Raw genomic sequence first — 27917 nt, forward strand, 5'->3', positions numbered from 1 at the left:
CCCGCCTCCGTCGTTCTTTACCTTCGAATCTATATATCATCATGGGAGCTAACTTGTCAAAGGCGCTCGGTGAGTGTTTCGTGCTGGGCGTCGTCAAAATGTTGTTTATCATGTGTAATTCCGCTGAACGGCATGTCTAACAGGCAGATTGTTCGGCAACAAGGAGATGAGGTTGCTGATGCTGGGTCTTGACGCCGCCGGGAAGACAAGTGAGCTGATTTCATTGTTATTCGCTTGCCGTGTTGAACATTTTGCCGCAGCTATTCTTTATAAACTCAAATTGAACCAGTCCGTGACCACCATTCCTACAGGTAGGTGTCCATGCGCTTTGGTGTCTTTGAAAACTCATGGTTTGCGTTTAGTCGGCTTCAACGTGGAAACCGTCACCTACAAGAATGTGAAGTTCAATGTCTGGGATGTTGGAGGCCAGGACAAGATCCGACCGCTGTGGAGACACTATTACACGGGTACTCAAGGGCTTGTGTTCGTCGTCGACAGCCAAGACCGAGAAAGAATCGATGAAGCAAAACAGGAATTGCATCGCATATTGAGTGATAGAGAGATGAAGGAATGTCTACTGCTCGTGTTTTCGAACAAACAGGATCTTCCGGGAGGTACAGCAAGTCATTTCTATGCTTTTGGATAAGAGCTCACATGCTTCTTTTTTCTAGCTATGTCACCTGCTGAGGTGACAGAAAAATTGGGTCTCCACCGCATGCGGGATCGCTCTTGGTATGTCCACCCAAGGTAAGTATTCCGTTCACTCCAAGAGAACGTTACTGACCTCGTATGCCACAGCTGTGCGACGACGGGTGAAGGATTATTCGAGGGTCTTCAATGGCTGAACCAGAACGTGAAGAAACGCCAGCCATGAACGATGCAGCACACTACGCCAAGGCCTTGATACCCTCGTCCATACGACCCTACTCGTCTTCGCCTCGTTGACATCCACGTTATGCTCTCTATTATGGCCTGCACGACTCCGCATGTATGACAGACTACCTATTCTATGTCTGAGCTCGTCTTCTTCATTCAACTTTGCGCTTTTTTCTTGCTCGTTGGCACTAGATACATCTGAGCGTTTTTCTATTCTTTTGGTGTCTTTATCTCTGCATCTTAATGGATGGTTTTGCTCCTTGATGTGACGATACATTCCTCTTCATACATGATTACCGTATAATTCGCCATATGGGCATAGCGAACATTGAGGATATCGATAACCTGGATATAATTGGATTCACTTGCCGAGTGAGTCTGCGATTACGGGGCCCAGGAACATCGACACATGATGACCTCTAAATGTCGTGCTCGCTCCAACTCCAAGTCCGTTCCAGCCTTCCGTCATTAAGAGCGTGAGCTCATTCTCCATCCCTTGCTCAATTGTTGAATTACACCATGCTATCGGTCTTGCGACGGACTCTTGTCCAGCAAACTAGAGGATTTGCGACGAGCAACATCGCTGTTGCCGGCTTCACTGGCGCAGTGGGAAACACACCATTGGTGAGGAGTATACGCGCGAAGACAGTGAAATCCCTCTCTAACAGTATGGTCAGATCTATCTCAAGACACTCTCAGAGCAGACGGGATGCAAAATATATGGAAAGGCCGAATTCCAGAACCCTGGAGGCAGCATCAAAGACCGTGCTGCTGTCGGCATAGTTCTGGATGCGGAGGAGAAGGGCCGGTGGGTGGGAGTAACACGTTTCATGGTGCACTGAATATTAATGTTGAGGATGTACGCAGCATACAACCCGGTGGAACCGTTGTTGAGGGTACTGCAGGCAACACCGGTATTGGCCTTGCCCATGTCTGTAGAGCCAGAGGCTACAAATGTGTTATATTCATGCCTAACACTCAGGTGAGGTCAAGGCAACACCGCCTGGCTACTGTCCGCTAACGATTTGGTACTCAGAGCCAAGAGAAGATTGACCTTCTCAGCATGCTCGGTGCCGAAGTGCACCCAGTGCCCGCGGTTCCATATGAGAATCCATTGAATTATAACCACCAGGCGAAGGAGTACGCTGAAAAGCTCGAGAATGCCATATGGACAGACCAATTCGATAATACCGCCAATGCGTACGCGCATTATATCTCTACTGGACCCGAAATATGGGAACAGACGCTGGGTGACATTGACGGGTTTATTTGCTCAACTGGCACAGGTGGTACTCTTGCTGGAGTAGGCAAGTATCTGAAGGAAAAGAACGCGAAGACGCAGATATGGCTCGCCGATCCGCCTGGCAGTGTCTTGTACAAATATATCTCTTCCGGTGGAAAGCTCATAGAGCGTGGCGGAAGTTCCATCACAGAAGGTTAGACTTCTTCTGCCTACCACAAGTCGTCATGGCTGAACATCCTATTTCACATCCATTCAGGTATCGGTCAGGGCCGTGTAACAAATAACTTGGGCACTTTTATCAATGACTTGTCGGGAGCCTTGCACATACCGGACGAGAAGTCGATAGCCATGGTGTATCAGCTTCTTGATAGCGAAGGCTTGTATCTAGGCGCTTCCTCGGCGCTGAATGTCGTTGCAGCTGTAGAACTTGCTCAAAAGCTAGGCAAGGGTAAGCATAGCATCAACAACCCTTTCATTGCCCATGCCAAAGCTCAATTGTATCCAGGCTCTAAAGTTGTGACTGTACTGTGCGATGGCGCATACCGATACCAGAGCCGTTTATTCTCCAAGAAATGGCTAGAGTCGAAAGGGCTAGGAGATGCTATACCAGAGAATCTGAGGAAGTACGCAGTTCTAGATTGATCTGAATTGTCGGTATTGCATTAATCTATTATGCTCCACGATCTTGTCACGACTCTGAGCATGCCGAGGCCGCTCGGAGATCATCTCAAATTCAACGGAAACGCACATTGGAAAGATTTCCAGCCGCGCCGTTGACGACATTCTAGACTCTGCAAGGTTATCACGGGTGCCACTCCGTTCGTGAGATCCTCATTGCAAAGAATGATGGATGCACTAGTACTCACCTTATGTCCCCTGCTGCAAAATCAGTAGCTATCATGTACACAAGCCATGCATTCATGCAGTACGTCTTTATTATACATGACCAAGGGCAAATTGGCAGAGCATTCTAAAGAATCTAAACAACGATGGGTGGTGGAGCAGAATTGGCATGTAATACTGAATGATTGTGTTTATGTTCACTTCCAGTTGGACAACGTGAATTCTTATGAAGGAGGCATACTGCATGGGCCAGCCTTGAAGCTTGAGGCTTTGAAGGCATATATCCATGTGCATAGCCACCTTATTTCTCGCGTTTCCCGTATTACAGCGCGGAAAGTATCATAACGCAATATTTCATTGCACTGTGTATCCAAGTCACTGACTACTGACATGGTACGCCAAGCCTAACATGTGTATGCCCTTGTTATCATCATCTATCGCAGTCTGTACATCGTGTCTGTTATTGTATTGTATTGTAGTCTATGTATGGTATTTATTTCATTTTCTTGATGGTGTGACTGTCGTAGTCTGTTGTATAGTGTCCTGATCCTTATCCTAGTCTGATCGGGATGATATTGATTTTCTTGATTTTTGGTGCGGTGGTAAAGCATCGTATTCTTCCTCATTGCATTGTCTTGCTTGACTGGGGGGATGTGTAGGCTGAGGTCGGAATCTGTGTCCGAGTGTGACTTTTTCCATCTAATATTTGTTAATGGTGTAAGATTTAGGCTGGTGGCAACCTATCATTACAATCCCATGGTTCACGGTTGGCACTTGTGCCCTGAGGAATCTGTGACCCATCAGCGCTTCAGCAGCGGACGCCCTGCAGGCCACTTGCCTATCGCTTATTTGCTGGTGTTCAGGACGCACTTTCCAGCAAAGTACCAGTGTCCGGTCACCATTGGAGGGAAAAAAAACCTTTTGAGCTGGACGTATGGAGCACGCAGCAAAACAGCACGACCTGATCGAATTTGCGTTGTTCCGTTAATGTCTTGGTCGTGATGGAAAGAACAGCTATAATTCGTACAAGTTGCCAGTACTACCTAGCCAGAAGCACTCTCTCTCTGTCAGATGTCTTCCTTCTCTTCAGTGGTATTTGACTCGTTATTTCTCGACTCGACATCATCTCCTGCTTCTGAGAAATGAACCGCTACCTCATCCCCAAACCTCATGTTGATCTCTTCAAGTGAAAGCCCCTTCGTCTATTTCAATGCCGTCAAGCAATTCAATGATAACGAAAAAAGAAGCGCGATAAATTTACCTCGGGAAAATATCGCCATAGAATTGTGACGTGGACCGCAGTCAAGCAGATAAACATCACGTAGTAGTACCATCTGATGATGGAGAGTGCAGTTGGCCCTGCTTCAAGGAATACCACAGTCGAAAGGAACGTGCCAATCATTGAGAACGCCATTCCCTGCGAACGGATGTGTGTGGGGAAGATCTCAGAGCAGTACACGTATGAAGTCGCATCGATGCCTCCCGCATAAAAGAAGATGAAGCAAAATATGAAGAACACGCCAAGAGAATTTCCTGTGCGATTATTGGTGCCCATGTATTCGGCCTCCATAGCACATTCCAGGCTGAGGGTGACCATGCATCCAATCATACCGATGACTGCACCAGCGTATAAGAAAACGACAAGTAAGAGAGAAACAAACGTACTGAGGAGGCGCACTCGTCCGACGTAATCCATGACGATGGATGCGAGGAAATTCGCTATCGTTGCAACAGTGACATATAGTGCACCGAGGATCAAGACCAGTCCCCCGTTAAAGCCCAAGTCATTATACAAATTGACCATGTAGTCTGTTCCGCGGTGATCAGTGTGCTGCAACGACGAAAAAAGAGCATTGGAGGTACTTGAGACAACCATTGCACCGGTAGCTTGCGCAGCATACTGTGTGAAGAACCCAATCATCATCCTTTTACGGTATGATGGCTTGCTATACATCTGGCGGGCACCACCTCCAGCGATCCATGCATGGGAGTCCATTTCTACTTGTTTTACCATCTGATGGAATTCTTTTTGGGCATATGAAAGCTTGTTGGCGTCCACAATATTTCCGTCGACATGAAGGCGAGAGATAATATTCCAACTTTCTGCATGGCGCCCTTGCATGAGTACTTGATGAATTCATGAGCTGAGGAATTCTAAAAACATAAAGGTTGAGCTTACACCAACGCGGGGACTCGGGGACCCATGGACTACAGCAGAACAGGCCAAGAGGAAAGATACATTGAAGGGCAAGAGGGAAGCGCCACTGAAAACTGAGATTGGAAGAATAGAAAGTCCCTACACCAACCCAGCTTGCAATTGCATAACCGAGAACGATCCAAGCCCCTTGTATGACTGTCAGACAATTGGTTCAGGTAATGAATTAATAAATACCATGTTGGCCGACAAGGAGACCTCGGGAGGAGGGAGGCGATATCTCTGCCTGGAAAATAGGTATGAGAACTACCATCATTCCAATCCCCCATCCGGTGATGAAGCGTGCTACGAGAAGCATGGCGACATCAATTGAGCCTGCTTGAAGGGCTCCGCCAATGATGCAAATCAGAGCAGCGGTGTTCATAGTAATCTTGCGACCGTGCTTGTCGCACATGTAACCAACTGTGAGGGCTCCAAGAATGCCTCCAGCAGAGAATAAGCCGCTTATTGAGCCTTCGATTTTGTTCGCATATGAGACATTGTCAAAGAGATCGAAGTACTCAAGGAAACCAGGCTGTCCGAAGGTATTGGAGATAACACTGAAAGCATAGCCGTACGTGAGGCTTCCGAGGGTCAAAACCAAAATAATCCGGATATTAAAGGCAGAGTAATGACCACCGTGCATGGTGAACGTGGCCGGGGAAAAGTAGTGATGAAGGCACTCACTCACGGTGACTCGCTTCTTATGCTCTAAAAAAAAGCCCATTTCATGGCATGCCAGCAGAACTAGTCGGTATCAACAAGATCAGCTGAACAGCGGCGAAAGGTATTCTTGGATTGGTGGATTCTGTTAGACGCTCGGAAAGAAGGACTGTCAGTCTCCGGGTGACCGCTGAGAAATTTGCGGCATTCGTGCCTCACAAGGAAGGTCATAAGATCCATGTTATCTACCATAGAACCACAGATCGGAGGGTTCGGCGTACAAAGGAAAAGGTATCAGAGACCGAAGTACTTACCAACAAGAATAAGGTCGAAGATTAGTGGTCAACTGGTCACTGTGGGTGGACACGCGACGTGACCAAAATGAGAAGGTGACAACACGCGTGACATATCGCGTTTGTGTTGTTCAGTCAATTTCCCCTAGGAGGCCCAAGGACGTCCGTCGCTTTCGTCTTTCGCGCCGTGATGTCCGACTCTCTTCACCCATGGATATCGCAGTACCTCATCACAGTCGCAGAAACATCTGGAAAGTCGTTTGCTGATCTCCCTATCGAAGCCATTTCACCTAGCAAGAAGAAGAGAGTTCAAATAATCGAGGTACGTACTTCTACTCATTTCTACTCTCGGCACTGACTGCTGCAGTTTCTGACATTCAACGGAGATGCAGCAATATGGGGGAGAGTGTCCGACAAGGAATCCATGATTCCCGTGTGTTTCACTAAAGATGCTGTATCGCAATATACGAAGTGAGTTTCATGCTTGGCCCTTGCAAACCTCTGTTTGACATTGTGTTTCAGAGATTCACAAGGTCGCAGGATTACAGAAGCAAAACACGCCATTTTTTCCATTGGGCAATTTCGCCCAATCTTCGTACGAATTCCCGTTGGGAACAATCGTTCAAAATTGAGCGAGGATCCTCATATAGCTCTAGAAGCTGGTGTTGTTAAATTTGTTGGCGCTGGCACAGGCGTTTTCGGTCCCCCGCAGGACGTTGAGATGAACTCTCAAGTGAGGGCATGGGTCCGCGGACTCCGACAAGGTGGCGATGGTGGGTGAGTGTCAATGAATATTTACACGAGCACTCCCTGAATTTCAACAGGGATGTCATAAAGCGTGATAAACACAATGCAGCAGATTTACGACTCCAGGAAATCCGTTCAGTTACCAACCATGTGGAAGCACCTCCCATGCCTCAGGCTCGGGAGCCAGAATGCAATTCACTTCGCATTGCGCCGGAACCTCCTGTCCGAAGTATCATTTTGGGGAGGGAATATAGAAAGCGCTGGATAGTAAGCATGTACAATACGTGAAGATTCGTTCATTGAACTGTGTTTATCAGGATGCCCAGAATGACTTCCGGTTATGCGCAATCAAGCCTCATGTTGATGGCAAAGTACAAACGCTTGTCAGTGGTACGTGTGCAGTTTGATAGATTTCTCATAAACTTTATATACTTGTAGAACAACCTCAAATGGGCCAACTGCCTGTCGAAGAAGGTGCATTTCTAGATACGGTGATCGTTGGTAAGCCCCATATCCCCACCAAAGTACATCACCCGGAGCGTTGACTTCAATCAAAATACAGTCGCGAGGCAACCCCGTACCCCGCCGCGCACGCCTGGGCGAGATATAAATGAGCAGACTACCCCCAGAATTTCAGAATGGCCTTCATCTGCGCCCGGAAGCCCTGCTGGAGCACTGCCATCCTCAGCTCACGACGGAGACGACGAGCTTCCAAATGACCACGTGACCGCAGAAGCTTCGACGGAGGAAAACGGTTCCATCCATGAACCATCCACACCCCCTACTACCTCGCCCCTTCGCCCACCCACACCCGCGCAGCGCATCAGACGGACAATCGTTCCTACATCCCCTTTAGATTCATCCCCCATACCTGCGTCACTTTCATCTGTGGCCATTCGTAGAAACATAAAGCGAAAAGTTCCTCACCCAGGTGTGCCGCCGTCATTTGCCGATCACTCAGGTCCAACCCAGATTCTCGTCCCTAATTCTGATACTTCGGGCACCCAATCTCAGTCTCAGTCTCAATCTCAATCACAGTCACATCGACTTCCGTTTCCATCCCAGCTGACGCAAGAATTCAAGCCAGGACCAACGTCGACACCCGCTGCTGCCAACCACACCCTTTTCGTCACAGGTCGTGGAGCTTCGTTGACGCTTCCAAGTGACCAACCCGAGAGTCATTGGGGCGGTGGTCGTTCTTCTCCGGGTCTCACCCACTGGGACGTTCATGAGAGACTCGATAGTGACGATCATCAACCGTCTAGCACTAATGCAGATACCCACCAAGTCTTGGAACCATCGACGGCTGAAGGTCCTGACACGATGAATGTCGATGCGGTCGATGGTGCCGATATTTCTGCTGTCTTGCATACCACTTCTTCACAGGCACTTGAAGAGCCATTGGACGAACACAAACCCATAAGGGACACTTCACCGCAACCCTCCTCCTCGTCTATGCACTCCTTGTTCTCTGCTTCCCCTAGTCTTTCGGTATCCCAGTCTGAAGTCCTACACTCCATTATACCTCAAGCAATCTCCCCACGTCCGGCTGAACCAACAAGCCGAACCCCTTCACACGACGCAGAGGCTTGGAAGGCACCTAGTTTCATGAACTCTCGGAAGGGTAAAGGCAAGGCTGCGGACCCGCTTGATAAGACTTCTGAAACGCACAAAAGAAGAAGGACATCGCCCACATCTTCGTCGCCACTCGCTTCTCACAAGCGCCGAAAAGTTGTGGCAGACGAAACGCTGGAACTTGGGCCTGCACAACTTGCCAATGAAGACGAAAGACCAATTTCCACCGTCCCAAACGGCAAGAGGAACCACACTGCCAAATCGTTTATTAAGGAGTCACACAAAGAGAGCCCAAGCATCAAGCAATCGTCTTCACGTAGGATGTCTAAAGATCTAAGCCAAGTACGAGACGCGTCTCTCTCCCAGAGCATTGACAAGAAGTGCAAGACACCTTTATTGGGCTATCAGGTCGACTTCGAGCATATTCCCGTCGAATCTTCGAGTCCATTAATGAGCATGAGCCTTTTGCGTACAATTTTGCTACGAACGGGAAGAATCCGGACGCTTGGCGACTTAGTGACCAGAGATGGGAGTATTTATATTACGTCTGATTAATTTACCGTCGATGATGCTGTCCTGTTCATGTTTATTAGGCAATACTATGGGGAGTGGTATGGAGTTGGATTGAAGTAACCTAGCTTTGATGCTAATGACTATCTTGTGACTGGTTCGCATCGTGCTTGTACTAAGTAGTACCGATAGTGGCGCCGCCACTGCTTCAAGGTAGTGTAGACTTTGAGGCTGACCAAGATGAACGGAACATGATATTCGAGCATTGGACTTCTGCTTCAATCATTTTTCACATTGTCGAGTAGACGTTCAACGGTACCAGTGACTACCAGTGACCGCTGGCGACCATCAATAACATTCACTGGCTTGCCCTATTTCGACAACATCAATGCACACATGACTGACGATACCCACTGTCATAAACTTTGCTCCTGGATCTGAGAGACACCTGCGGTTGTTAGATGACGAGCGGCCCGTGCCTGCATCACCAACCTAGGTCCTGGGAGGAGGTTTATGTCACACTTACACCTCTTGGAACGGAGATGCTTGATCGCCTGATATCAAGGCACTTGTAGGAAATAGGAAAAGTGAGCGCCGCTGGACTGATGATACAGCTGACGTGTGCACATGTGGCCGTCACATTTCTGTGGTGGTAGAAATAGTAGGCTATTAGTTGTACTTGATACACGAATGGATCGTCCTGCACTTCAGCGCGACCTTAAAATATGGCGCGTTTGGGGCAGAGGACAGACTCGGATGATGAGTGTATCCCACACTCAGGACTTCGCGACTGCTCCTTTTATATCGTCGACAACAACCGCAGATGATTTAAGGTAACGAAGATGGCTGTTGACCTTGTCCCATACATTATAGAAGATCATACCGGCATCCCAGGTATCCCGCTGGTTTACGTGGTCGACGCAAGGGAGGACGGAGAAGATAATGCGAGCGACAGCTTTAGCATCCGCTACATCAGACCGGCTGAATTCCAATGTGTGTAGGGTGGTATGTTGAAACGACTCGGTTGTAGGATCAATATCAATATCCACAAGGTCCATGAATATGCGCAGCGTATGCAAGTGGGGGCATAGACGGAGCGCTGCGAATAGTCCGCGGAATGTAATGGTAGTTGGCATCCGCGAGTCTATTAATTCCAGCGAGAGGATGTGCGGCCAACTCGCTATAGCTTCCAAAAGAAGGTCGTTGTCGATGTGGATGCAATAATGCAGATTGAGCCGCAGAGTTCGGAGCTGCGAGAAACAAAAGAGTTGTGTAACCGCTGCCAAAGATTCGCCCGAGGGCTCCTGATCTTTTGCAATACGGGAGGCTATATTGATGTGCTGAAGGGTCTGCTTTGCATTGCATTTGGATAGAGCCCGAAGGAGTTTCTCAGCCTCCGAGCAAGGCAAAACATCGGCAACCATCTCGAACTCTTTAAGCGAGGGGAATTCTGAGTGTTGCATGGCTGTGATAGCGTATGCAGCCGTGTTTACGTTGAAAGAAAGAGTCGTGATGTTGCGGAAAGGCGTGAAATTGGTAATATCCCAGTCCGTTGACCAACGAGAGGCACTGCGCGGTTCACAGACTGACACTTTGAGAAGGCTGGGGAGGTCGGAGAGGTGTTTCCATGATGCCCAGTCGAGAGGTAGACAGGACAGAGTTACGAGCCGCTTGCATAAACGGACGCTGTCGCACAGCAGGGTCCGATCATCCGCTGACTGCCGCTCCCATTCAGGAATCTTGAAAGATAAGTGCTCCAAAGCGGCACAACGCGTTGCAAGAGATTTCAATTCCGGATGAATGATTGATAGAGAACAATGGCGCAGCGTAGGGGACATAAAGAGATGCAGGTATTTATGTTGATGACGTGAAATTATAAAAGTCAATGACAGCAGTCTCGGGAAGATGCATGTCTCGATGGGGAGGGCTGAGAAAAAATGAAATTGCTGGCTGCATGACAGACACAATGAGCGCACACGGGCGGCGTGATGCAGAAATTGGTGGGCTTCATGCTCAGATAATGGCTCGACGCCTTCAGACCAGTTTGGCTATTTCAGTACTCAGTGAGCCAATGAACAGGAAGAAGCACGACTAGTCCGGACTGACCTTTGATCCGTCAGAATATATCAATTGATGTAACCTCGGTACACAGCCTAGCAGTGGTGTTAACCCCGGGCCATTCAAATTAGCCCAAAGCAAATCCATTGCGGGCTCATGGAAAGCTTTGCATGTAATGGCAAGCGCTCTAAGGGATGCTTTTTTGCTAGCAGACCGTGGGCCCAGATTTTCAACCACATGCGCAAATATCTCCGAGAGGACTTCGGAAACAAGCAGAGCCTGATGCATTAGTTGTGGGTCGAATCGATGGTCAATCGATGGTGCCACTGAGTTTGCACTGCGGAGTCTCCAATATATTAGTGTCCTACAAAACATATACAAATAATCTTGAAGGGTAACCGGTAACCGGTAACCTACGGGATGAGACGGAAACAAATCTGATGCTTACTTGCGAGCACGTGACTCAGACGCGACACGAACCCGTCACAGCCACGTTATATCTTGTCACATCATCCTTGAACATCTGCACCGCAGCACGCATTTTGGTTTAACGGCTCAACGATTATTTAAGACTCCAGGAATGAAGCGCGCATTCTCGCGTAGAAAACCAGTACCAAGCGTATCAGATGGCGTCAGCAGGGATGCTGAATATCAGCAACCATTCATAAGTCCAAACAGCTCGTGAGTGCATTTGGAACAAACGAAGAAGCTTTCGGCACTCATATTGGTTTATGTGCTTTCATACGCATCCATTAGTCGACAAGATGAAACGCCCAATCACCATTCAGTCGGTTCGCATGAATCTGCAAACAGGTAATGTCCTGTCGTCGTAACCCCAAGTCACGTTCTGATCGTGCGCGAAATCAGTGAAGCATACTTTGAGCAAAGTGTAGCAACAAAGAGACCTCTTTCTTCTGATTCTCGTCAGCCGCCAGAAAGGTATCAACCGGGGCAGCTTCTTCCAACGATAATGACCGGAGAAACGTTGGATCTTGAGGACTCGTACACAACTGATGAGCCTACTTCTTCGCAGGGTCATGACCCTTTCTCAGACCATAACACTCCCACATACCCTTACCAGCAAACCCCGTACACTCAACAGTCCCCCACACGAGTGCTACCTCAACCACAATCGAATTCATCACACGAACACCTCGTCACCACTCCTTTCAGTTCCACACCCACCATTTACTCAAATTATGGCACGGGAACATCTCCTGGATTGGGCAGCTCTGTTGATCATTTCCAGCACGACACAGAGGCATATGCATCGGGCAACTTCACCCGCTCTTCCTATCACCCCCCAAGATCACGGTCACCCACTCCGTTCATGGATGAAGACTACAAACTCGACTCCAACAACGTTACTCATTACACAGGATATTCTCAAGCTCGCGAGTTTAACCCTTACGAAGATGAGAAGGCGGCACACAATGACGAGTATGATATCTCGCAATATGCTGACGTTCCCGGCACCGAAGAGTACTATGACGACGGCGAAAAGACGCCTGGTGCTTCAGTCGGGTATGCAGAGCCAGAGACGCCTGTCGAGACCCGTCACTTTGGACCTGCACCCGTTGGGCGTGTTCGTAGACGCCTGAAAAAGAAACGGGTGCAGCTGACAAACGGCAATCTCGTCGTAGACCTTAATGTGCCTCCAAAGCTCGTCCTACCTTACAGGGGGGAGCCAGAGATGATCAAGACGCGGTACACAGCAGTCACTTGTGACCCCGATGATTTCGAGAGAGAGAAGTTCTTTCTCCGACAGAACGAGAATGGACGCACAACCGAATTATTTATTGTTATCACTATGTATAACGTGAGTTCAAGTATGGTTTAGACATCTACTTCTAAAACTTGTTATTGTAGGAAGATGAGGTCCTCTTTTGCAGGACCTTGTATGGAGTGATGCGCAATATCGCGCATCTTTGTTCACGCAAGAATTCCCAAACATGGGGACCTGACGCCTGGAAAAAGGTGATCGCTCCTCTGTCCCATGCTGCTTTACCCTTCTCATACCCTCCAGGTTGTTATTTGTATTGTAGCGGATGGTCGCAAGAAGGTTCACCCTCGTGTGCTCGACTGCTTGACACTCCTTGGAGTCTACCAGCCTGGAGATCACATGAAGAACAAAGTTAACGACAAGGAGGTCACAGCACATCTATTCGAGTACACGACTTCCTTTGCACTGGATCCAAACCTTCACTTTAAGTATCCAGATAAGGGCATCGTGCCAACGCAAATCATGTTTTGCATGAAGGAGAAGAATCAAAAGAAGATTAACAGCCATCGATGGTTCTTCAATGCCTTTGCACCCATGTTACAGGTAGGCGATGAGGTCGCCGAAAATAGTGCAACACTTACTACATCTTCAGCCTAATATTTGCGTGTTGCTTGATGTTGGAACACGCCCAGGCAATAATAGCATATATCGGCTGTGGAAAACATTCGACGTAAACTCAAACGTTGGTGGCGCGTGTGGTGAGATCGCAGTATACAAGGGCAAGAACTGGCAGTACCTGCTGAATCCTCTAGGTTCGACATTTCTTTCCTCTGACGATGATGTTTCTTGACATCTAGTGTCTTCCTAGTTGCAGCTCAAAATTTTGAGTACAAACTTAGCAATATTCTGGATAAGCCTATGGAAAGCATGTTCGGTTACATCAGTGTCCTGGTATGCTGCCGCGCTGATTCTACCGCAACTAATGTAACTAATAACAACAGCCTGGCGCTTTCTCTGCTTATAGGTACGCTGGAGTCACCAGTTATCGGCGACGCTGACGATATGGCTTTACATAGGTATATCGCATTGGCAAATAACAAGGACGGAACAGGTCCTTTAGCTTCTTATTTCAAGGGCGAAGTTCTCCATGGCCACGATACTGACATATTTACATCAAACATGTGTATGTCCTTGCATCAGGCTCCTTTTGCAACTTCTCTGATGTTCGAACGCAGATCTTGCAGAAGATGTATGCTTCCCTGCTTCCGGATGATGCCGTGTGCTGAGATTTTTCAACCCCCAGCGCATCCTTTGTTTTGAGCTCATAGCGAAAGCAAATTCGAACTGGTAATACTCAATCTGTCATTGCTTTACACTCCTAACTGTTTCAACAGGGTGTTGAAGTATGTCAAGGGCGCCATTGGTGAAACAGACGTCCCAGATGCGCTACCAGAGTTCATCAGCCAGCGTCGGCGATGGCTGAATGGCTCATTTTTTGCAGCCGTGTATGCTGTGGCACACGTAGGGCAAATTATGCGGTCTGGCCACAGTTTCAGTCGAAAAGTGACCCTTATGGTCGAGACCGTTTATAATATCATCAACATGATATTTTCATGGTTCGGGATTGTGAGTGTCTCGCAGTTGCCTGGATGAAACGTTGACTGATAAATTTTCAGGGGAACTTTTACCTGTTTTTCGTCAGTTTCAAGGCCATTTATAATCGGTGCAGAGATTGAGTGATTTTCACAGGTCGTCCTGAGTTCGTCATTAGAAGACAAGTCATTTGGTGTGCCCTCCATCAAATATTTCAATGCCATAGTTCAGTACTTTTTGGCTTCGATAATCATCGCCTGTTTCCTCCTGTCTATGGGGAACAAGCCTAAAGCGTAGATGTTTCCTTCGACGTCCAAGCTATGTTGATGTTGACATCTAAACAGGGCTCATCGCAAATACCTTCTAGCCTCACTGTTCCTGGCAGTCCTGATGGTATACCTCATCATTGCATCTGTGCTATGTGGTGTAGCCGCATACAGTCAAGCCGGTGGAGGTGTGGTCCTTCTGAGCGTGGCGATAACTTATGGAGGTGAGTATTATTTATCACGATGTCCTTTTGCTTGTCACCCATTTCGATCTGGATAGTGTATGTGCTCAGCAGCCTCCTGGCGTTCGACCCATGGCATATGTTGACCAGCTTCGTGCAATACATTCTACTGAGTCCGACATACATGAACATCTTGAGCATGTATGTCGTATTTTATTGACTCGATTGTGAGAGCGATAACCACTGACCCGTTCAAAAGATACGCGTTCTCGAACCTCGATGATGTAGGTTAGAGTCTGTGCTAGTAGGGCATATTATCTGACAGCGCCCTAGATATCGTGGGGCACAAAACAAGATGCGGTTCCAGATGCAGACCTCGGCGCCGCAGTACAAGACTCTCATTCTCAGGTCGATATCGCCATGCTCGCCGAAGCTGCAGACGTGAACGGTATCTATGAGGAGTCGATCGATAACCTGAAATACCGGAAACCTGCAAATAAAGACAAGGGTAAGGTAACTACGGAACGAGAGCGAGAGATGGCGGCTATCGACTACTACGCCAATGTTAGAACTAATGTGCGATGTTTTCGTTGAGATATAGACCGGAAGCTAACATTCAATACTAATACTCAGGTACTGTTGGCTTGGGTGTTGTCGAATGTGAGTCAGTTCAACCGAAATTCAGACCATGTGCCGATCAGACGCCTTTCTGGCAGGGCGTGCTCTTGCTCATGATTCTCTCCGGTTCCGATTCATCAAGTACTTTCAATCCTGACGCAGGCGTATCACGGACGAAGGCGTATCTGATATTCATCCTTTCGTTTGCGGCAATCACTAATTCAGTGGTGTGTATTCCATGTTCGCTTGACTAGACAAGGACTTATTGGATTGCAGCGCCTCGTCGGTTCAACCTTATATCTGTTGACGAGAATATTCACTGCGTAACGACGAGGACCTTGTAGAGACATATTATTATTTTCGAGCAGTAAGCTCTTGCTTCCAAGCCTGTGTCCAGATTACATAGTAGCGATGGTGGATGCATCCGAGTCGGTTTGTCACGTGGTGTCACACAGTTTCACTTCTCGACCGCGATGTCGGAATACTGGGTGTCGCATAAACGTTATCACTGCAAGTACTGCAACATTTATATAGCAGACGATGTTCCATCTAGGCAGCACCACGAGAATGGAATGCGCCATAAAGGCAGTGTCGAACGTTTCGTCCGTGGGCTGTACAAGGCTGGCGAGAAAGCCGTGAAGGATAGGGACGAGGAGAAACGTGAGATGGAGAGGATTAGCAAGGTGCGTTAATACGCAGTGTTCCAAACTATGTGCTAACTTATACTTCAGGCCGCAGCCGCAGCATATGCTCAAGACGTCGGCGCTGGACTTGGGGGAGCTGGATCATCTTCACGTGAGGCACCCGCTGCAGCACCTGCGCCGAAGAAACCTCCAACGAAACCAAGCAATCCATACGCCAACTACTCAACGGCTGCGTCACTAGGATATGTAGACCCTGATGCGGAGCGAGCGAAGGCCGAGGCAGAGATGAGGCAGATGATGGGTGTCGCAGGAGAGTGGCAGTTCGTTCAGCATTATTCATCGGCGTCTCCTGCACCGACACGGGGTGAAGTTCCAAGCACGTCCGAAGATGCGAACGGGGAGACGGCAGGGTCTTCTGAGGGTGACAGGAAACGTGTGGCACCAATGGACGATGTTGAGGACGAGCGTGAACTCAAGCTGAGGAAGAAGACGGTCGACATTGGCTTGGGAGGATTCCACGACCTGGGACTCATACCTATCAAGCTCAAAGTGAAGAAAGAGGAGTCAACGGAACCGCAGCCTGATCCATCGAAGGCTGCTGTAGACGATATCAAAGCAGACGCGTTACCTGCCGATGGGAAGGTGAAGATAGCATGGAAACGCGCAGCGTTTCAACCGGCATCCGACGAACCTGCCCCTGACAGCGTGAAGGCAGACTCTGGCGGGGAAGGCGCTCCAAAGGTGAAACCGGAGGAGTCTGTAGCTGCCAAAGAAGAGGTCGTACATGCCAAAATTGAAGCAGAACCTCAAATACCACCAGAACCTGTTAAAAAGGAAGAGGTGATTCCCTCTTCTCTAGAGGCTCCTGCGCCCACAAGCCTCTTTCGCAAACGCAAGCTACCTACGAGACGTTGAATCGTTGATTTTAGAGGATCAGTCCGTAGAGGATGCTCGCCTTCAAGGTCTGTAATGTAGCTTCATTTTGTATATATGTTAACTCTTTACAAATGTAGAAAAGGAACCAGGTCAGGGCATCATATATTGATCTAACATTGCTTGTTGTCACCATGGATGTATGGCTTTTCCTTGGTACAAGTCGACTGACTTACATCAACCTCACTAACATTGATTTCATGCACAGAAACGACGAGGAGTCGCTCGAAGCTCCTGGGTGTCGTCACTCAACTGCGACCCACGGTTAAGACGATATATCACAATTTGTGTCGGGGTAAATTGGCCCGGTGGTTCCTCCTGGATCCTTCTACTGACGAACAACTGGTCTCTTACCTAGCCATTGTCATGGGTTGGCGTAATGACAATTGCAGCGGCTTGTAGTGCTTGAGCAGGCGAGGGCCCAGTCGGCACTTGACGTTGACTTGAAGTCAATGAATGTCGTATGTAGTATCGCATTGTTGTACTCAGTGTGCAATTGCATCCGAGGCTGTATATTACGTTCGCGGATGTGACGCTGTTTGACTCCTCGCTACATACGGCCAGGTACGGTCCCGTTGCACTTGACTCGTTCGATTCTTCGAAGTCACAGATAGTGAGTTTTAGACGAATATCATGCTCTAGCGTATATATATCTGCAGGCTCAGTTCATAACCCGACCCACTGCAGTACTGTCAGTATGGCTCAAGCAAGCATTGCAGTCCTGCTCCCTATCGTAGAGGACTCGGAACCTGCGGCTGCAGCGTCACTCCTTCCATCGATGATCGCATCATCACCTGCACTACCAGGTGCAAAGCCAATCGACGACGACATTCCATCTCAGAAGCCTCCTGGGAAAACTGAGACTCAGGTGCCAAATGACAGCCCCGTTCCGCTCTCGTTTCCTGCGATCTTGCGCAACCCGAAGCTCGCAGACCGATATGCCTACCTCCGCGAGCGTCCGCCAGCTACACCACCCAAGACCTCGATCTCGAAAGCGCGCCGGGACGAACATGAGGGGAAGCGGTGGATACGGAGGAGGGAAAACGGTACGTCGCGTTACTATTCACGGAATGTTCATACAATGCATAGTTTGACATTTTTCTCGTTGTTCACAGCTAAGTTTGCGGATAACCCTCATATTGCGCCACCCTCGCGCGGTGATCACGCGGTGCCAGTCCCTTCGAAGCTCTCCACCTTTCCCATACCGTTACCTCCTTATCTTCCTCGGTCATCCGTGCTGCCTCCTAGTGTTCCTGGTTCTCGTGACCCCACGAGTGCTACTGCTGGATTGTTTTCACTCTCACTAAAGGGCGCCCGGCGAGCATTGAGAACCAGACCAGGCGCCCGGAATATAGTAGAAGCGATTGAGGGTCATTTGTGCGCCTGGCTTGAGGGAGGGACGTACCCGGGAGAGGATGAGGGTATGATCTTTCCTGGGGAGAAGGTAGGAGGGAGGGAAGATGTGCTGGAGGTGAGCAGGCGGGCGGTCGGTCTTGTGTGGGTTGTTGGGAAGGATGGTGCGGATGGTGCGTTTGAAAGGTATGTGGTACATTGTCTGGCTCGGTGGTATGGGGTTGTTAGCTTCAGTAAGTGACTGACTGTGCTCCGAATACTTTTGGCAAGCTGAATTATTTTTTTTTTACGTAGGTAAAGAGGTCGATGGTACACGCTTGACATATCTTCTGCGACCCCAAGTCGCGCAAGCCGTGGGCTCAACACTCGACACGCCTCCTGCGACAGACATTTCCCAAGTTGATACCGAATCAGATTTCGTATCTGATATTCACACGTCTGACCTGGACTCGGACTTTGCATCCGAGATAGAACATGAAGCACACGCCGGAGAACTCTCAGCAATTTCGGAGGCACCCTCATCCCCCACGGCGTGGTCTGTGATCGGTGGATCAGACCTCGAGTTTGATGAAGGGTTCGCAGCGTCCGTAGAGTCGCTCTCCCTAGATGCGGAAGCTAATGATTTGGAGAGGACACCACGCGCAGCTGGCGTGCGAGGGAGCGGCGGTGTGTACGTGCGGAATGCGCGTACCCGATTTAGTGCGTGGAATGAGCCTCGGAGTGGGTCATCACCATCAAGGTCCCCTGCGAGAAGACCACCACCTATGCGACGGGCGATAAAGCAACAGGGGATGAAGAAGGCGGGGAAGAAGGCAGTGAAGGGGACGTTTTATGATTATTTATTTGCCTGACGCAAGTTGTGTTTCCTTTGTGCCTTTTAACTAATTCAGTATCTTTTTACTGATGTCAGCTGGGATACTTTTGAAATCCTCGGTACCGGTAGGGTTTCAAGAGCATGTGAGAAGGCCTGCCATGTATCTAAGTATACAATGATAGATAACTATGAGGCTCTGCTGAGGGATTCCGGCAAACAAGGCGGTATTAGGGGTCCCGGTCACTTATTCCTTGATTTGCTTCCCTTTGCAGGGCTGAGACACTTTGTAAGGGGACTCAGTTCACTGGCCCTGACACCGAGACCGGATATATAAACTCGGAGCTAAACACTGCTTTCGAGACCGGTTCCTAGCTGAATTTAGGATTAGATCCTAGTGGGAGACCGAAGCTTGGGACCGTCATTTAAATTGCCATGTCATAGGACTGTCATAGATACCACTGATCAATATTCGGTTCAAAATATTAATAGTGGCGTCGTGTTTCACTCTAGGCTAGCTCTAGTTCGGGTCTACAATACAGGTTTCAAGTTCCCCTTGTCGATTGTCACTGACTGTCATACCCACTGGGATCCCCCTTGTAGTCCTTGGTATATTAGCACGCCGCCGACTATTCAACTCCACTGCCAGGGCCTCCACCATCATGGTCCCGCAGGATTTTGTTTCATCTTCGCAACCGCACGGTCCAATGTCTATCTCAAGCGTACAATCTGAATTATACCCCGATACCAAAATCGCTCATGATACCAATCACTGTACTCGGCACATCAGCATCACTCATGTCGAAGAACCGAATCAGGAGGACAACTTAGATCAACTCCCCATTTACCGCCTATATAGACGCCGCTTCACTGGCCTGTTTGGTTTCGTGAGTCTACTCACCACCTCATGTTGTAGGTGCTCATCGCACCATAGATTCTACTGGCTCTCGTGACTGGCATGCCTTGGGCATGGTTTGGGCCCATATCGAATGATGGTGTGTACTCACCCTCAGCCCTAATATTTTTAATTGATAGTCTTGAATAGCTGCCGCGGCCTTTGACATCTCTCTCGACCAGGTGAACTGGCTCGGCAACATCATATCTTGCGTCTACCTCCCTGTCTCCCTCCTAGTTCCTGTCTTTTGTACGCGCTTCGGCATTCGCCGCTGTGTGAGTCCCTTCCGCCTCTTGTGCTCCATCTAATATAGAATTTTCCCAAAGGCTGAAGCAGGTGTATTGACACTCCTCATATCAGGCTGGGTGCGCTATGCGGGTAGCATCACCACCTTGTCCTCTGAGAGCGCTTACACGCTCCTCATCCTCGGACAGGTGCGCACATCTTTCTCATTCATTTCCATTTTCATGTCACTTATCCACTCCTATCTACATCGGGTCTTCATCACATACAGTTCTTCTCGGCAATATCACAACCTATCTTTCAAGTTCTCGGTCCGAAATATTCCGAGACGTGGTTTGACCTTAAGGGGCGAACGACAGCAACAATGGTGATCGCCGTTGGTGAGCCTCCTTCCTCATTTTCTGAAAACCGTAGTCTTCAATTAGCACCCGACAGCCAACCCTGTAGGTGGCGCGATTGGCCAGTTGCTTAGTCCCCTAGTCGGTACCGCAAGGCAATCTGTGCGTTCCCTCAAACTTCTATTGTTGTGTGTCTTACGGTGTTCTGGTGCAGATACTGGTCCTAGCGATTATATCTACCATAGCTACTCCTGCCTTATTTCTCATAGAGAGTGAACCACCAACCCCACCCAGTACGTCTTGCGTGCCTCACAATTTCCACTTGTACGTTACTGACTTTCCCGAACAGCATATGCAGGCTCCAAGGCTCCACAATCGCTCCACTCACTCCTACGTGCGATGGTCGGGAAAGTTCACATCCACGACCCTGCTTATATGGCTCCTCGCGAACGGCTGGACTTTCTCATCAATACGCTACTGTTTGGTGTACTCGTTGGCGCGTGAGTGTTTTTACCTCACGTATGAGCGCATATTTGAAATTCGTGCAGGGCAAACGCACTTAGCATCCTCTCAGCGCAATATTTCGTAAGTCTCTCTTCTCATCACCAAATATCATTGCCAAACATGACATCCACAGGAACCTGAGGGGTACAGTGACGCCATTTCAGGCCTCTTTGGCGCAACCCTCCTACTTAGTGGAGTCATTGCCAGTGTGATATCTGCTCCACTATTCGATCGGGTATTGACCCATCATCTGGGCATAACTCTAAAAATTCTTGTCCCAATTGCTGCAGGAGGATGGTTGAGTTTGATCTGGGCAGGTGAGCATCATGGGTCCATTTCACTTGGTACACAATGCCTTTCTTGTACATTAGTCCGCATTCGTTCGATGACGTGGCAGATTTTTCGTGATTCATGGTCGATCATCTTCTGATGATCGCGCCGATCTCCATCCCCATCCCGTCTTCGATGTACGTGATCTGATCCTCCTCCAGTAAAACCAAATAACACCGGCGGCCTCTTCGCGATCATGGTCATCATCGGAATATGCTCCCTGATCATGCTCCCAGTTGGCCTCGAGCTAGGAGTTGAGGTTACCCGAAATGCAGATGGCAGTGCCGCCATCTTGTGGTGCGTGTAAGTCTCATTTCCTTATCTATTATGCCCTATGTCTTCATGCTCACTCGACGTTCTTCACAAGAGGAAATGCATTTGGCACCGTATTCATTCTCGGTATGTCCCACCCTTCCCTATTCAACGACGAGTATCATTCCTGATATCCGTTTCGTGTAGCGGAAGGCGCCCTCCGTGCATCTTCGACTGCCTCCCCGCCATACAACATGCACGCAGCGTTCGTGCTGCATGGCGTGTTAGTGATGGTGGTGGGCTCGACCGTGGCGTTTGTACGCGCAAAACAGGTGCGGCGGGAGATGGACGAACGCATGGCGCAGAACCTGCATTCAAGCCGGCATGTGGAGGCGGTGCCGATGGATAAAATGGGCATGTCCTGCTCGGGTCAGTCCGTCAGATCAATAGAGAAGAGCGGGTCGATACGGGAAAGAGTGGACTCGATACCGTCGCCTGACAAAAAAGATGATATTAGCGTGGTGGAGATTGAGACCATTATGCGACCAATGCGATCACATTCATGACATCTGCTCCTTCCTTGGGTGTTTCGACCTACATTGTTACTGTTGTCCTGGTATTGTAGAATCAGTTGTGTGTTTACTTGCCTATACGACACAGCCTGTAATCATTCGTTGGCGGTTTGAACTTGTGCAGAACTGAAATTCTATAGACCTTGCTTCAGGCTTGATCAAGTCGCGAGATAGATCTTGTATTGCTGACTTGCATTAGTAGCAGTTGTTTGATGGACTTGAATCGAGTGAATTGAAATGTGTAAAGCTCATCTCTCGCTGTCCTTCTTGAAACCCTGGAAATATTTCTCTCTAAAATCTTTGTGCGCAGGAACGTATGCGTCACTGCTCTCCTCTGCTTCCATCACGGAATCAAAAGATGGAGGTAGATACTCGGCATGCGCGGTCTTCTTTATCGTGATCAGCTATTCAAGCACATCAATACCACAGGCATCCTGAACATATCGAGGCCAGCAACTTACCCTCCGCCCCCAGCTACCAAAATCCTGCAAACTATTTGCTACAAGCTCCATCCCCTCACACAATACCGCGTGGATATCGGGTGGGGCATACTCGTCGCTTACCGTAGGCAGGAAGAACACGAGACGTCCGCCTGGTCGGAGGAGATACCGCGCAAGGAGAACGAGATCTGTGACGAGCTGAGAAAGCTCGTAGGGCTTCGTTGGGGGTATGTAAGGCTCATCTCTACATCAGAAGTTCCAGATGAAACCAAGGAATAATTGAGGTCAAGAACTTACGGTCGTGGGCTGGTGGGTTGGAGCCGCTCTTCACGGATTTTTTTGCGCCCGAGGCGTTTCGCTCCTGCACGAACACCATCTGCAATATGCTGTCATTAGAGGAACCGATACTGTCGATAAGGAAGGCGCATACATGGTGGGTCGGTTATGATGGCGTCAAAGAAGCTGCCACAACGCCACGGGTGGTTTGTGACGTCAAACGTGCAGAGATCCATGATACGGGAGGCCACGCCGTATTGTGCAGCAGCCCGAAGGATGCCTGGAGTTTTATCTGTAGGACAGTGTTGGTACACAAAGACACATGCAACGATAAATTATATACCCTTTCCACGCATTTGTCTCCCGTCGATATCCGAACCGTATACGAAAGCGCCGAAGTAGGCTGTAGTCTGTTAAAATTGTCAGAGCTGAGTTGGGTAAAGTATAGTCGACCAACATATGCCATGCTACCGGTGCCAATGAATGGGTCGTAAATCAGTTTGCCAGGGGATGCCTTGTGTCCGCGTAAGCTCGATGCTATTATAAGCAAGCACAGGGCAAACATACTAGCGTCTGATTCGCCATCAAGAGGGAAATCTCTGCCTCCATGCTGGTGTTCCCGAAGTACTGGCGTTTCTTGACATCGAAGGTTCCCATTAGTGAACGCGCAGTTCCATCTACGACCTAAAGATGAGTGATAATTCAGCTAATGAACAGGTAGAAAGTGTACGAAACGCACCAACCTGCCGAAGTAGACTTGCGTGAATTCCCCATATTTGTGCAGTCCACCATCGGGTGCTCGACCATTCTCGTCTGGTGGTTGTGCACAAAATTTAGTTTAGATTGTACGAGAAAAGTATCAAGAACACACAAGCTTCAAAAACCGTGAGAGTAACTTCTGGGTTCTTCATGTCAATCTTACCCAAGAAGTCCATATATGCGAAGCTTTCGATGATCTCACGCTGGCGACGTTGGCTGATGGTAAAATTGTAACCTAGAACACAAAATTTAAACGAGGTGTCTGGAATGTACCGCTCCCATTGTAGGCGAGCTCGGCTGTTTTGCTCATGTAGCGCCTCGTAGGAGGTGCCTTCGGCGTAGAACTCATGTATAGACCTGATTAGACATCATTTGAGTAGACAATTAGTGAGTATTATGGACACACACTTTATCATGATACATCTCTGAGCCAAAATATGTGCATGCTCTTCCTTGTCCAGCGTCAGGATCATGAATGGTAGTTTGATGGCCTTCTCGAGGACGTTGGCGTAGCGATCAAAGCCTATCGTAAAGCCATGAAGCTCAGATATAGAGAGGAGCTCTGGGACGCGGAATTCTTCATGCGATTGAGCGAATACGAAGAGATACTCCATTGAAGGCATTGGATGATCTCTTTAGATCTGAAGGGCGTCATTTCCAAAAAGGGTTAATCATCAAAAATTGAGGTGTTATTTGGCAAAAGCTTTTGATCCAAACATGCAGTCACTGATCCAAACATTGAGCAAAATCATTTATGTAACCGCCGCGTTGTTTGGTAAAGGCTTTGGATCCAAACAACCACTTGAGTATATCAAGTTATATGGATTACTCCAGTCAATCATGTCCGTTGAAGTAATTCAAGACCCACTGCACCTTAGGCATGTCCTACAAGCGAGCATTCGGGCGTTCGACTCGGACGACGAGAGTTGTATGCCCTCTCAGGTCCCTCCTCTCTCACAACATGGCGCTCATAAACCCCGCGTATAGTCGAAGAAGGCATTGAAATGCTTCGCGCTGTCCTCCCGGATGCGATGATTGTAGCTGCTTTGGACATTATTGATCGCGAAGGTGGTGAGTGATACTTCCAATGATACACTATCAGACTTTGCAGCTGAATGATGGGCCTTCAGTCATGAAATACAAGACCTCGTGGGGTCGGCATCATTACGAAGTTCTGGGCACCACTTCCACATACACCGTCTTTCCGCACCTCGATGCTGGATCTGCAGCCGTGTCTAGTTATTGCACCTGCCCATCATTCGCATACGCGGTGTTAATATCCGAGAACCACCTTATGGTACGAACCTACATCTCAATGGTACATAATAGCTTGGTGAATGACGCTGCTGGTAGTGCAAACACGTCTTGGCAGTGTGCCTTGCAGATAGGTTGTCTCGTTGTGTCGTGCGCCCCATCGAAGATGATGACTTACTGTTAAAAATCACGGGACATGTCTCTCCCTAGACATTCCTCGATCGCAAGTATCTCTTGATACTATCAGTTTGTGGTTTTTGAAACATGGGGCACCTGATTGAACAACGTATCAGACTGCCCGAGTTCTCTTCTAGATCACATTGTGAAGACCTCTTTCACCACAAAAGACAATATGAGCGTGCAATTCTTTGAATTACGCCTACGTGACACCCACTGCTAGCCACTGCTTCCGTAAACGAGAAATATCAACATGTTTTCGACCGTGTGGTGCAGGAACACAATGATGGAGTGACCATGATACCAAGCACAGCTGGTGGGACTCGGATGCATCATAAATAGAATATGCATTGTGGCTATATATAGTCCATAATCGCACTATACATGTGGGCGGACGAACACATGAGCTAGGCAGTGTCTCTGGTTCTCTCATGTATCAAATACATATCCAGGCAGCGGCATCACAGCACATTTACGTCCTTCACTTGCAATGCGACTCGGAGGGGCGTCGACGTATAAATGTCATTGGAACACAAGCTGGACCAAACCGTTCTCTCAAACGATTAACGGAGACGACAACTTGAACGCATATAATTCGAGGGTGCTTGCAAAGTTTCTCCGAATGTGTCCGAGTCAGCCGAGGGTTATGATTGAGATTTCAGATCTCAGGCCCAGGCCGCCCACTGGCAGGGTGGCACATGCGGCTGTGTGCGGCTGTATCACAACTCTGTTCAACGTGTAAAACGTACGTCCCTCAACAGTCAATTATGTGTGAGCTCAGTCAATTGCTTAAGCACTGCAAGCCCAGCTTGGCCAGCGACATCCTATAGCGATACTCTCTTGGTTACCACACTGCGATTCCCGTTACACATACAGAAAAGAGTTTACTATCTTTGTCCATCAATCATTGTCTGTTGAGTCATGTGGGTAATGTTCCTTGATTGATTTTGGACTATCCACTGGTACTATGCACTGCCTACGAGCTTTGAACAACTCAAAAGCCATCTCTGCTGACTGGCAGTGTTGAGGACATTCAATTCATCCCCCCGCCCCTCCCCCCTTCTGCTTACCTTTGAAGCATTCATCATGGACGGTGTGATCAACGCTTCTGAGCTCCCGATGCTCTACAGCTATCAGGCCTTGACTGTAAGTAACTTTCGTGACGCCTCTTCTCACTTGTTAACATCCTTGTCAGTATTGTTATGGTACGCCTCCTCGTCATGTCACGATTACACGACTTTATTGTTATGTGAAGCTGCAATAGCTTTTCTATTTGTGAGTAGCGCGAAGGAATGCTAGGTCCGGTCCCTCATTAATTGGCATGCGTTTATTACTTCATAGCTGTACGATTACAGCCTGATGTTTAGTGATGAAGTGCGCTTGCACGTCAAATTTGTTCAACCTTAAACTCTGACCACACTTTCTAGCTCTTATTCCTCCGCGAATCAAAGCGTGGAGCGACGAAAGCTTTGTTCATAACTGCCCGCTACTCGCCTTTCGTAGTTTTCGTTGTTCGGGTCTATAGTGAGCGTTAGGCATGATTTTTCTCCAATCATTCTGAATTCTTTTTGCAGTGGACTCTGTGTCTGATCCTGATATCAATGTAAGTCAGCTTGATTTTTATTGTAGGCACTGTCCCTTAGAGGCTACTAAAAAAAACTAGAAATGTCACTCGTTCGATCTCGTCGTGAGAGGTACGCATCTCAGGATATCGTTTTGTCTCCTGAAATAATTCGAGCCAGTGTTTACCCTTTTTGCCATTGAGTGTTCGGAGGGTAGGTCATTTCCCCTGGTGCTTTCATGTGCATGTATTGGACATAATTGTGAAACGCGTCTTAGGGTTGTTTATCATCAGAGCATATGCATTATGGCGAAAAAGCAAGCGAATCCTTGCGCTCATTCTCGTCACATTTCTCGTTAGTCACTCTATCCATATTGACATGAGCACATCGCTGAATCTGGGCAGACGTCCATCATTATCGCGGTGGCTGTAGCCTTAACGTCGGGCGGGGGTGTTACGTGTTTGTATCTTCATTTTGTTGCAGTGTGCAAACTCTCAGATTTCAGTGCTAATCAGCTTGAATTAGTCTCGAAACCACCGGTCTCTACGTTTACAGGATGCTATCTGGTCTCTCAGGGCCATTTATTGTACATAGCCTTCATCGTACTCATTGTGTTCGAGCTAGGTAAGTGTCCATCTCGAAACGTTTAGTCTTCATTGATGTACCATGACATTAGAACTTGTTATCCTTGTTGGAATTCAAGTTTTTAAATCATATCGCGAAAGCGGTAGCCGTCTGCTCAAAATTCTCGTTCGACAAAGTGCGATTTACTATGCTTGCGGCCTTTGTGAGCCATGATTGCCAATTTATCAACCGAATGCTCAAACTCGCCCACAGTTTGGTCAGCTGTGAATATTTTCACCCTGCTACTCCTGAAGGTAGCCGATGATCATCTGCAGCTTTAGTATCCACTGAAACATGTTAACAGGATGATTACAACAGCAGTTTGGAATAGTAAGTCCTCCCTCAATAGTGCGTCTACACCCTGACGGTCCCATCACATCGAATTCAGTTTCCAGATCGGTGTGCACACCATTCTCGCAACGCGCATGCACATGTCCTTGTGGAAGGCAGATCGTCGCGATGAAATCGTGGAGACGCCGTCAATAGCGATTAGCACAATACAGTTCGCTGGTGGTGCCTAGCGGTAGCGCTAAACTGATCACCATAAAGTTCTTGTGAAATTGGCA

At 48.4% G+C, this 27917-nt stretch overlaps 13 protein-coding genes across 13 annotated transcripts; 9 read left to right on the plus strand and 4 right to left on the minus strand.

The window, feature by feature from the left end:
• Positions 1-41: 41 nt before the first annotated feature.
• DEU56DRAFT_923168 (ADP-ribosylation factor family-domain-containing protein) lies at positions 42-1274 on the plus strand (the record flags this gene model as incomplete). The annotated part of the gene is made up of 6 exons (XM_041358529.1): positions 42-73; positions 148-209; positions 261-311; positions 363-614; positions 672-747; positions 799-1274. The coding sequence occupies 6 exons, from the start codon at positions 42-44 to the stop codon at positions 872-874; spliced, it is 549 nt and encodes a 182-aa protein (XP_041212777.1). The 3' UTR covers positions 875-1274.
• DEU56DRAFT_35214 (pyridoxal phosphate-dependent enzyme beta subunit) lies at positions 1136-2838 on the plus strand. Its single transcript, XM_041345805.1, has 6 exons — positions 1136-1500; positions 1554-1684; positions 1744-1858; positions 1913-2312; positions 2376-2567; positions 2625-2838. Exons 1-6 carry the CDS (start codon positions 1396-1398, stop codon positions 2759-2761), a joined length of 1080 nt encoding a protein of 359 aa, XP_041212778.1. The 5' UTR covers positions 1136-1395; the 3' UTR covers positions 2762-2838.
• Positions 2839-3734: 896 nt separating this feature from the next.
• Positions 3735-6155, minus strand: DEU56DRAFT_780698 (general substrate transporter). The gene is made up of 6 exons (XM_041351980.1): positions 5355-6155; positions 5142-5306; positions 4826-5089; positions 4628-4771; positions 4224-4579; positions 3735-4164 (listed from the first exon to the last, which is right to left on the minus strand). The coding sequence occupies exons 1-6, from the start codon at positions 5881-5883 to the stop codon at positions 4030-4032; spliced, it is 1593 nt and encodes a 530-aa protein (XP_041212779.1). The 5' UTR covers positions 5884-6155; the 3' UTR covers positions 3735-4029.
• A 74-nt stretch (positions 6156-6229) lies between these two features.
• On the plus strand, positions 6230-7341 carry DEU56DRAFT_35387 (uncharacterized protein). Its single transcript, XM_041345817.1, has 5 exons — positions 6230-6434; positions 6480-6583; positions 6635-6889; positions 6937-7249; positions 7298-7341. The coding sequence occupies exons 1-4, from the start codon at positions 6303-6305 to the stop codon at positions 7145-7147; spliced, it is 702 nt and encodes a 233-aa protein (XP_041212780.1). The 5' UTR covers positions 6230-6302; the 3' UTR covers positions 7148-7249; positions 7298-7341.
• Positions 7342-9720: 2379 nt separating this feature from the next.
• Positions 9721-10782, minus strand: DEU56DRAFT_908798 (uncharacterized protein; the record flags this gene model as incomplete). Its single annotated transcript, XM_041357033.1, has 1 exon — positions 9721-10782. One exon carries the CDS (start codon positions 10780-10782, stop codon positions 9721-9723), a length of 1062 nt encoding a protein of 353 aa, XP_041212781.1.
• A 126-nt stretch (positions 10783-10908) lies between these two features.
• On the minus strand, positions 10909-11340 carry DEU56DRAFT_35365 (uncharacterized protein). Its single transcript, XM_041345812.1, has one exon. The coding sequence runs from the start codon at positions 11288-11290 to the stop codon at positions 11036-11038; it is 255 nt and encodes an 84-aa protein (XP_041212782.1). The 5' UTR covers positions 11291-11340; the 3' UTR covers positions 10909-11035.
• Positions 11341-11505: 165 nt separating this feature from the next.
• DEU56DRAFT_35592 (glycosyltransferase family 2 protein) lies at positions 11506-15825 on the plus strand. Its single transcript, XM_041345832.1, has 21 exons — positions 11506-11683; positions 11759-11815; positions 11875-12821; positions 12872-12979; positions 13029-13328; positions 13378-13537; positions 13594-13676; positions 13727-13749; positions 13802-13908; positions 13961-13974; positions 14029-14072; positions 14120-14351; positions 14402-14422; positions 14475-14611; positions 14663-14808; positions 14865-14967; positions 15026-15050; positions 15100-15342; positions 15400-15426; positions 15483-15611; positions 15661-15825. The coding sequence occupies exons 2-21, from the start codon at positions 11767-11769 to the stop codon at positions 15709-15711; spliced, it is 2949 nt and encodes a 982-aa protein (XP_041212783.1). The 5' UTR covers positions 11506-11683; positions 11759-11766; the 3' UTR covers positions 15712-15825.
• A 32-nt stretch (positions 15826-15857) lies between these two features.
• On the plus strand, positions 15858-16943 carry DEU56DRAFT_729011 (uncharacterized protein; the record flags this gene model as incomplete). The annotated part of the gene is made up of 2 exons (XM_041348071.1): positions 15858-16067; positions 16116-16943. The coding sequence occupies 2 exons, from the start codon at positions 15858-15860 to the stop codon at positions 16941-16943; spliced, it is 1038 nt and encodes a 345-aa protein (XP_041212784.1).
• Positions 16944-17739: 796 nt separating this feature from the next.
• DEU56DRAFT_728991 (uncharacterized protein) lies at positions 17740-19165 on the plus strand (the record flags this gene model as incomplete). Its single annotated transcript, XM_041348068.1, has 3 exons — positions 17740-18007; positions 18077-18547; positions 18609-19165. The coding sequence occupies 3 exons, from the start codon at positions 17740-17742 to the stop codon at positions 19163-19165; spliced, it is 1296 nt and encodes a 431-aa protein (XP_041212785.1).
• A 622-nt stretch (positions 19166-19787) lies between these two features.
• DEU56DRAFT_752785 (major facilitator superfamily domain-containing protein) lies at positions 19788-22186 on the plus strand (the record flags this gene model as incomplete). Its single annotated transcript, XM_041349653.1, has 14 exons — positions 19788-20012; positions 20060-20120; positions 20171-20295; positions 20347-20454; positions 20535-20643; positions 20699-20763; positions 20816-20894; positions 20951-21101; positions 21150-21186; positions 21239-21422; positions 21597-21738; positions 21803-21834; positions 21895-22019; positions 22130-22186. 14 exons carry the CDS (start codon positions 19788-19790, stop codon positions 22184-22186), a joined length of 1500 nt encoding a protein of 499 aa, XP_041212786.1.
• A 321-nt stretch (positions 22187-22507) lies between these two features.
• On the minus strand, positions 22508-24348 carry DEU56DRAFT_869371 (tRNA guanosine-2'-O-methyltransferase; the record flags this gene model as incomplete). Its single annotated transcript, XM_041355550.1, has 10 exons — positions 22508-22663; positions 22721-22943; positions 22997-23075; positions 23130-23267; positions 23319-23385; positions 23433-23489; positions 23543-23659; positions 23715-23788; positions 23847-24091; positions 24143-24348. The coding sequence occupies 10 exons, from the start codon at positions 24346-24348 to the stop codon at positions 22508-22510; spliced, it is 1362 nt and encodes a 453-aa protein (XP_041212787.1).
• A 174-nt stretch (positions 24349-24522) lies between these two features.
• On the plus strand, positions 24523-25471 carry DEU56DRAFT_35792 (uncharacterized protein). Its single transcript, XM_041345839.1, has 4 exons — positions 24523-24662; positions 24722-24805; positions 24865-25031; positions 25088-25471. Exons 1-4 carry the CDS (start codon positions 24575-24577, stop codon positions 25196-25198), a joined length of 450 nt encoding a protein of 149 aa, XP_041212788.1. The 5' UTR covers positions 24523-24574; the 3' UTR covers positions 25199-25471.
• A 780-nt stretch (positions 25472-26251) lies between these two features.
• Positions 26252-27872, plus strand: DEU56DRAFT_908804 (uncharacterized protein; the record flags this gene model as incomplete). Its single annotated transcript, XM_041357034.1, has 14 exons — positions 26252-26311; positions 26361-26370; positions 26421-26440; positions 26507-26539; positions 26593-26689; positions 26740-26768; positions 26829-26859; positions 26908-26940; positions 27005-27081; positions 27132-27351; positions 27404-27514; positions 27565-27605; positions 27656-27681; positions 27740-27872. 14 exons carry the CDS (start codon positions 26252-26254, stop codon positions 27870-27872), a joined length of 921 nt encoding a protein of 306 aa, XP_041212789.1.
• Between the last annotated feature and the right edge of the window lie 45 nt (positions 27873-27917).

This window comes from Suillus clintonianus (assembly GCF_016758775.1).
Source record: "Suillus clintonianus strain FC179 chromosome Unknown DEU56scaffold_10, whole genome shotgun sequence".
In the NCBI taxonomy this organism is placed as follows: domain Eukaryota; kingdom Fungi; phylum Basidiomycota; class Agaricomycetes; order Boletales; family Suillaceae; genus Suillus; species Suillus clintonianus.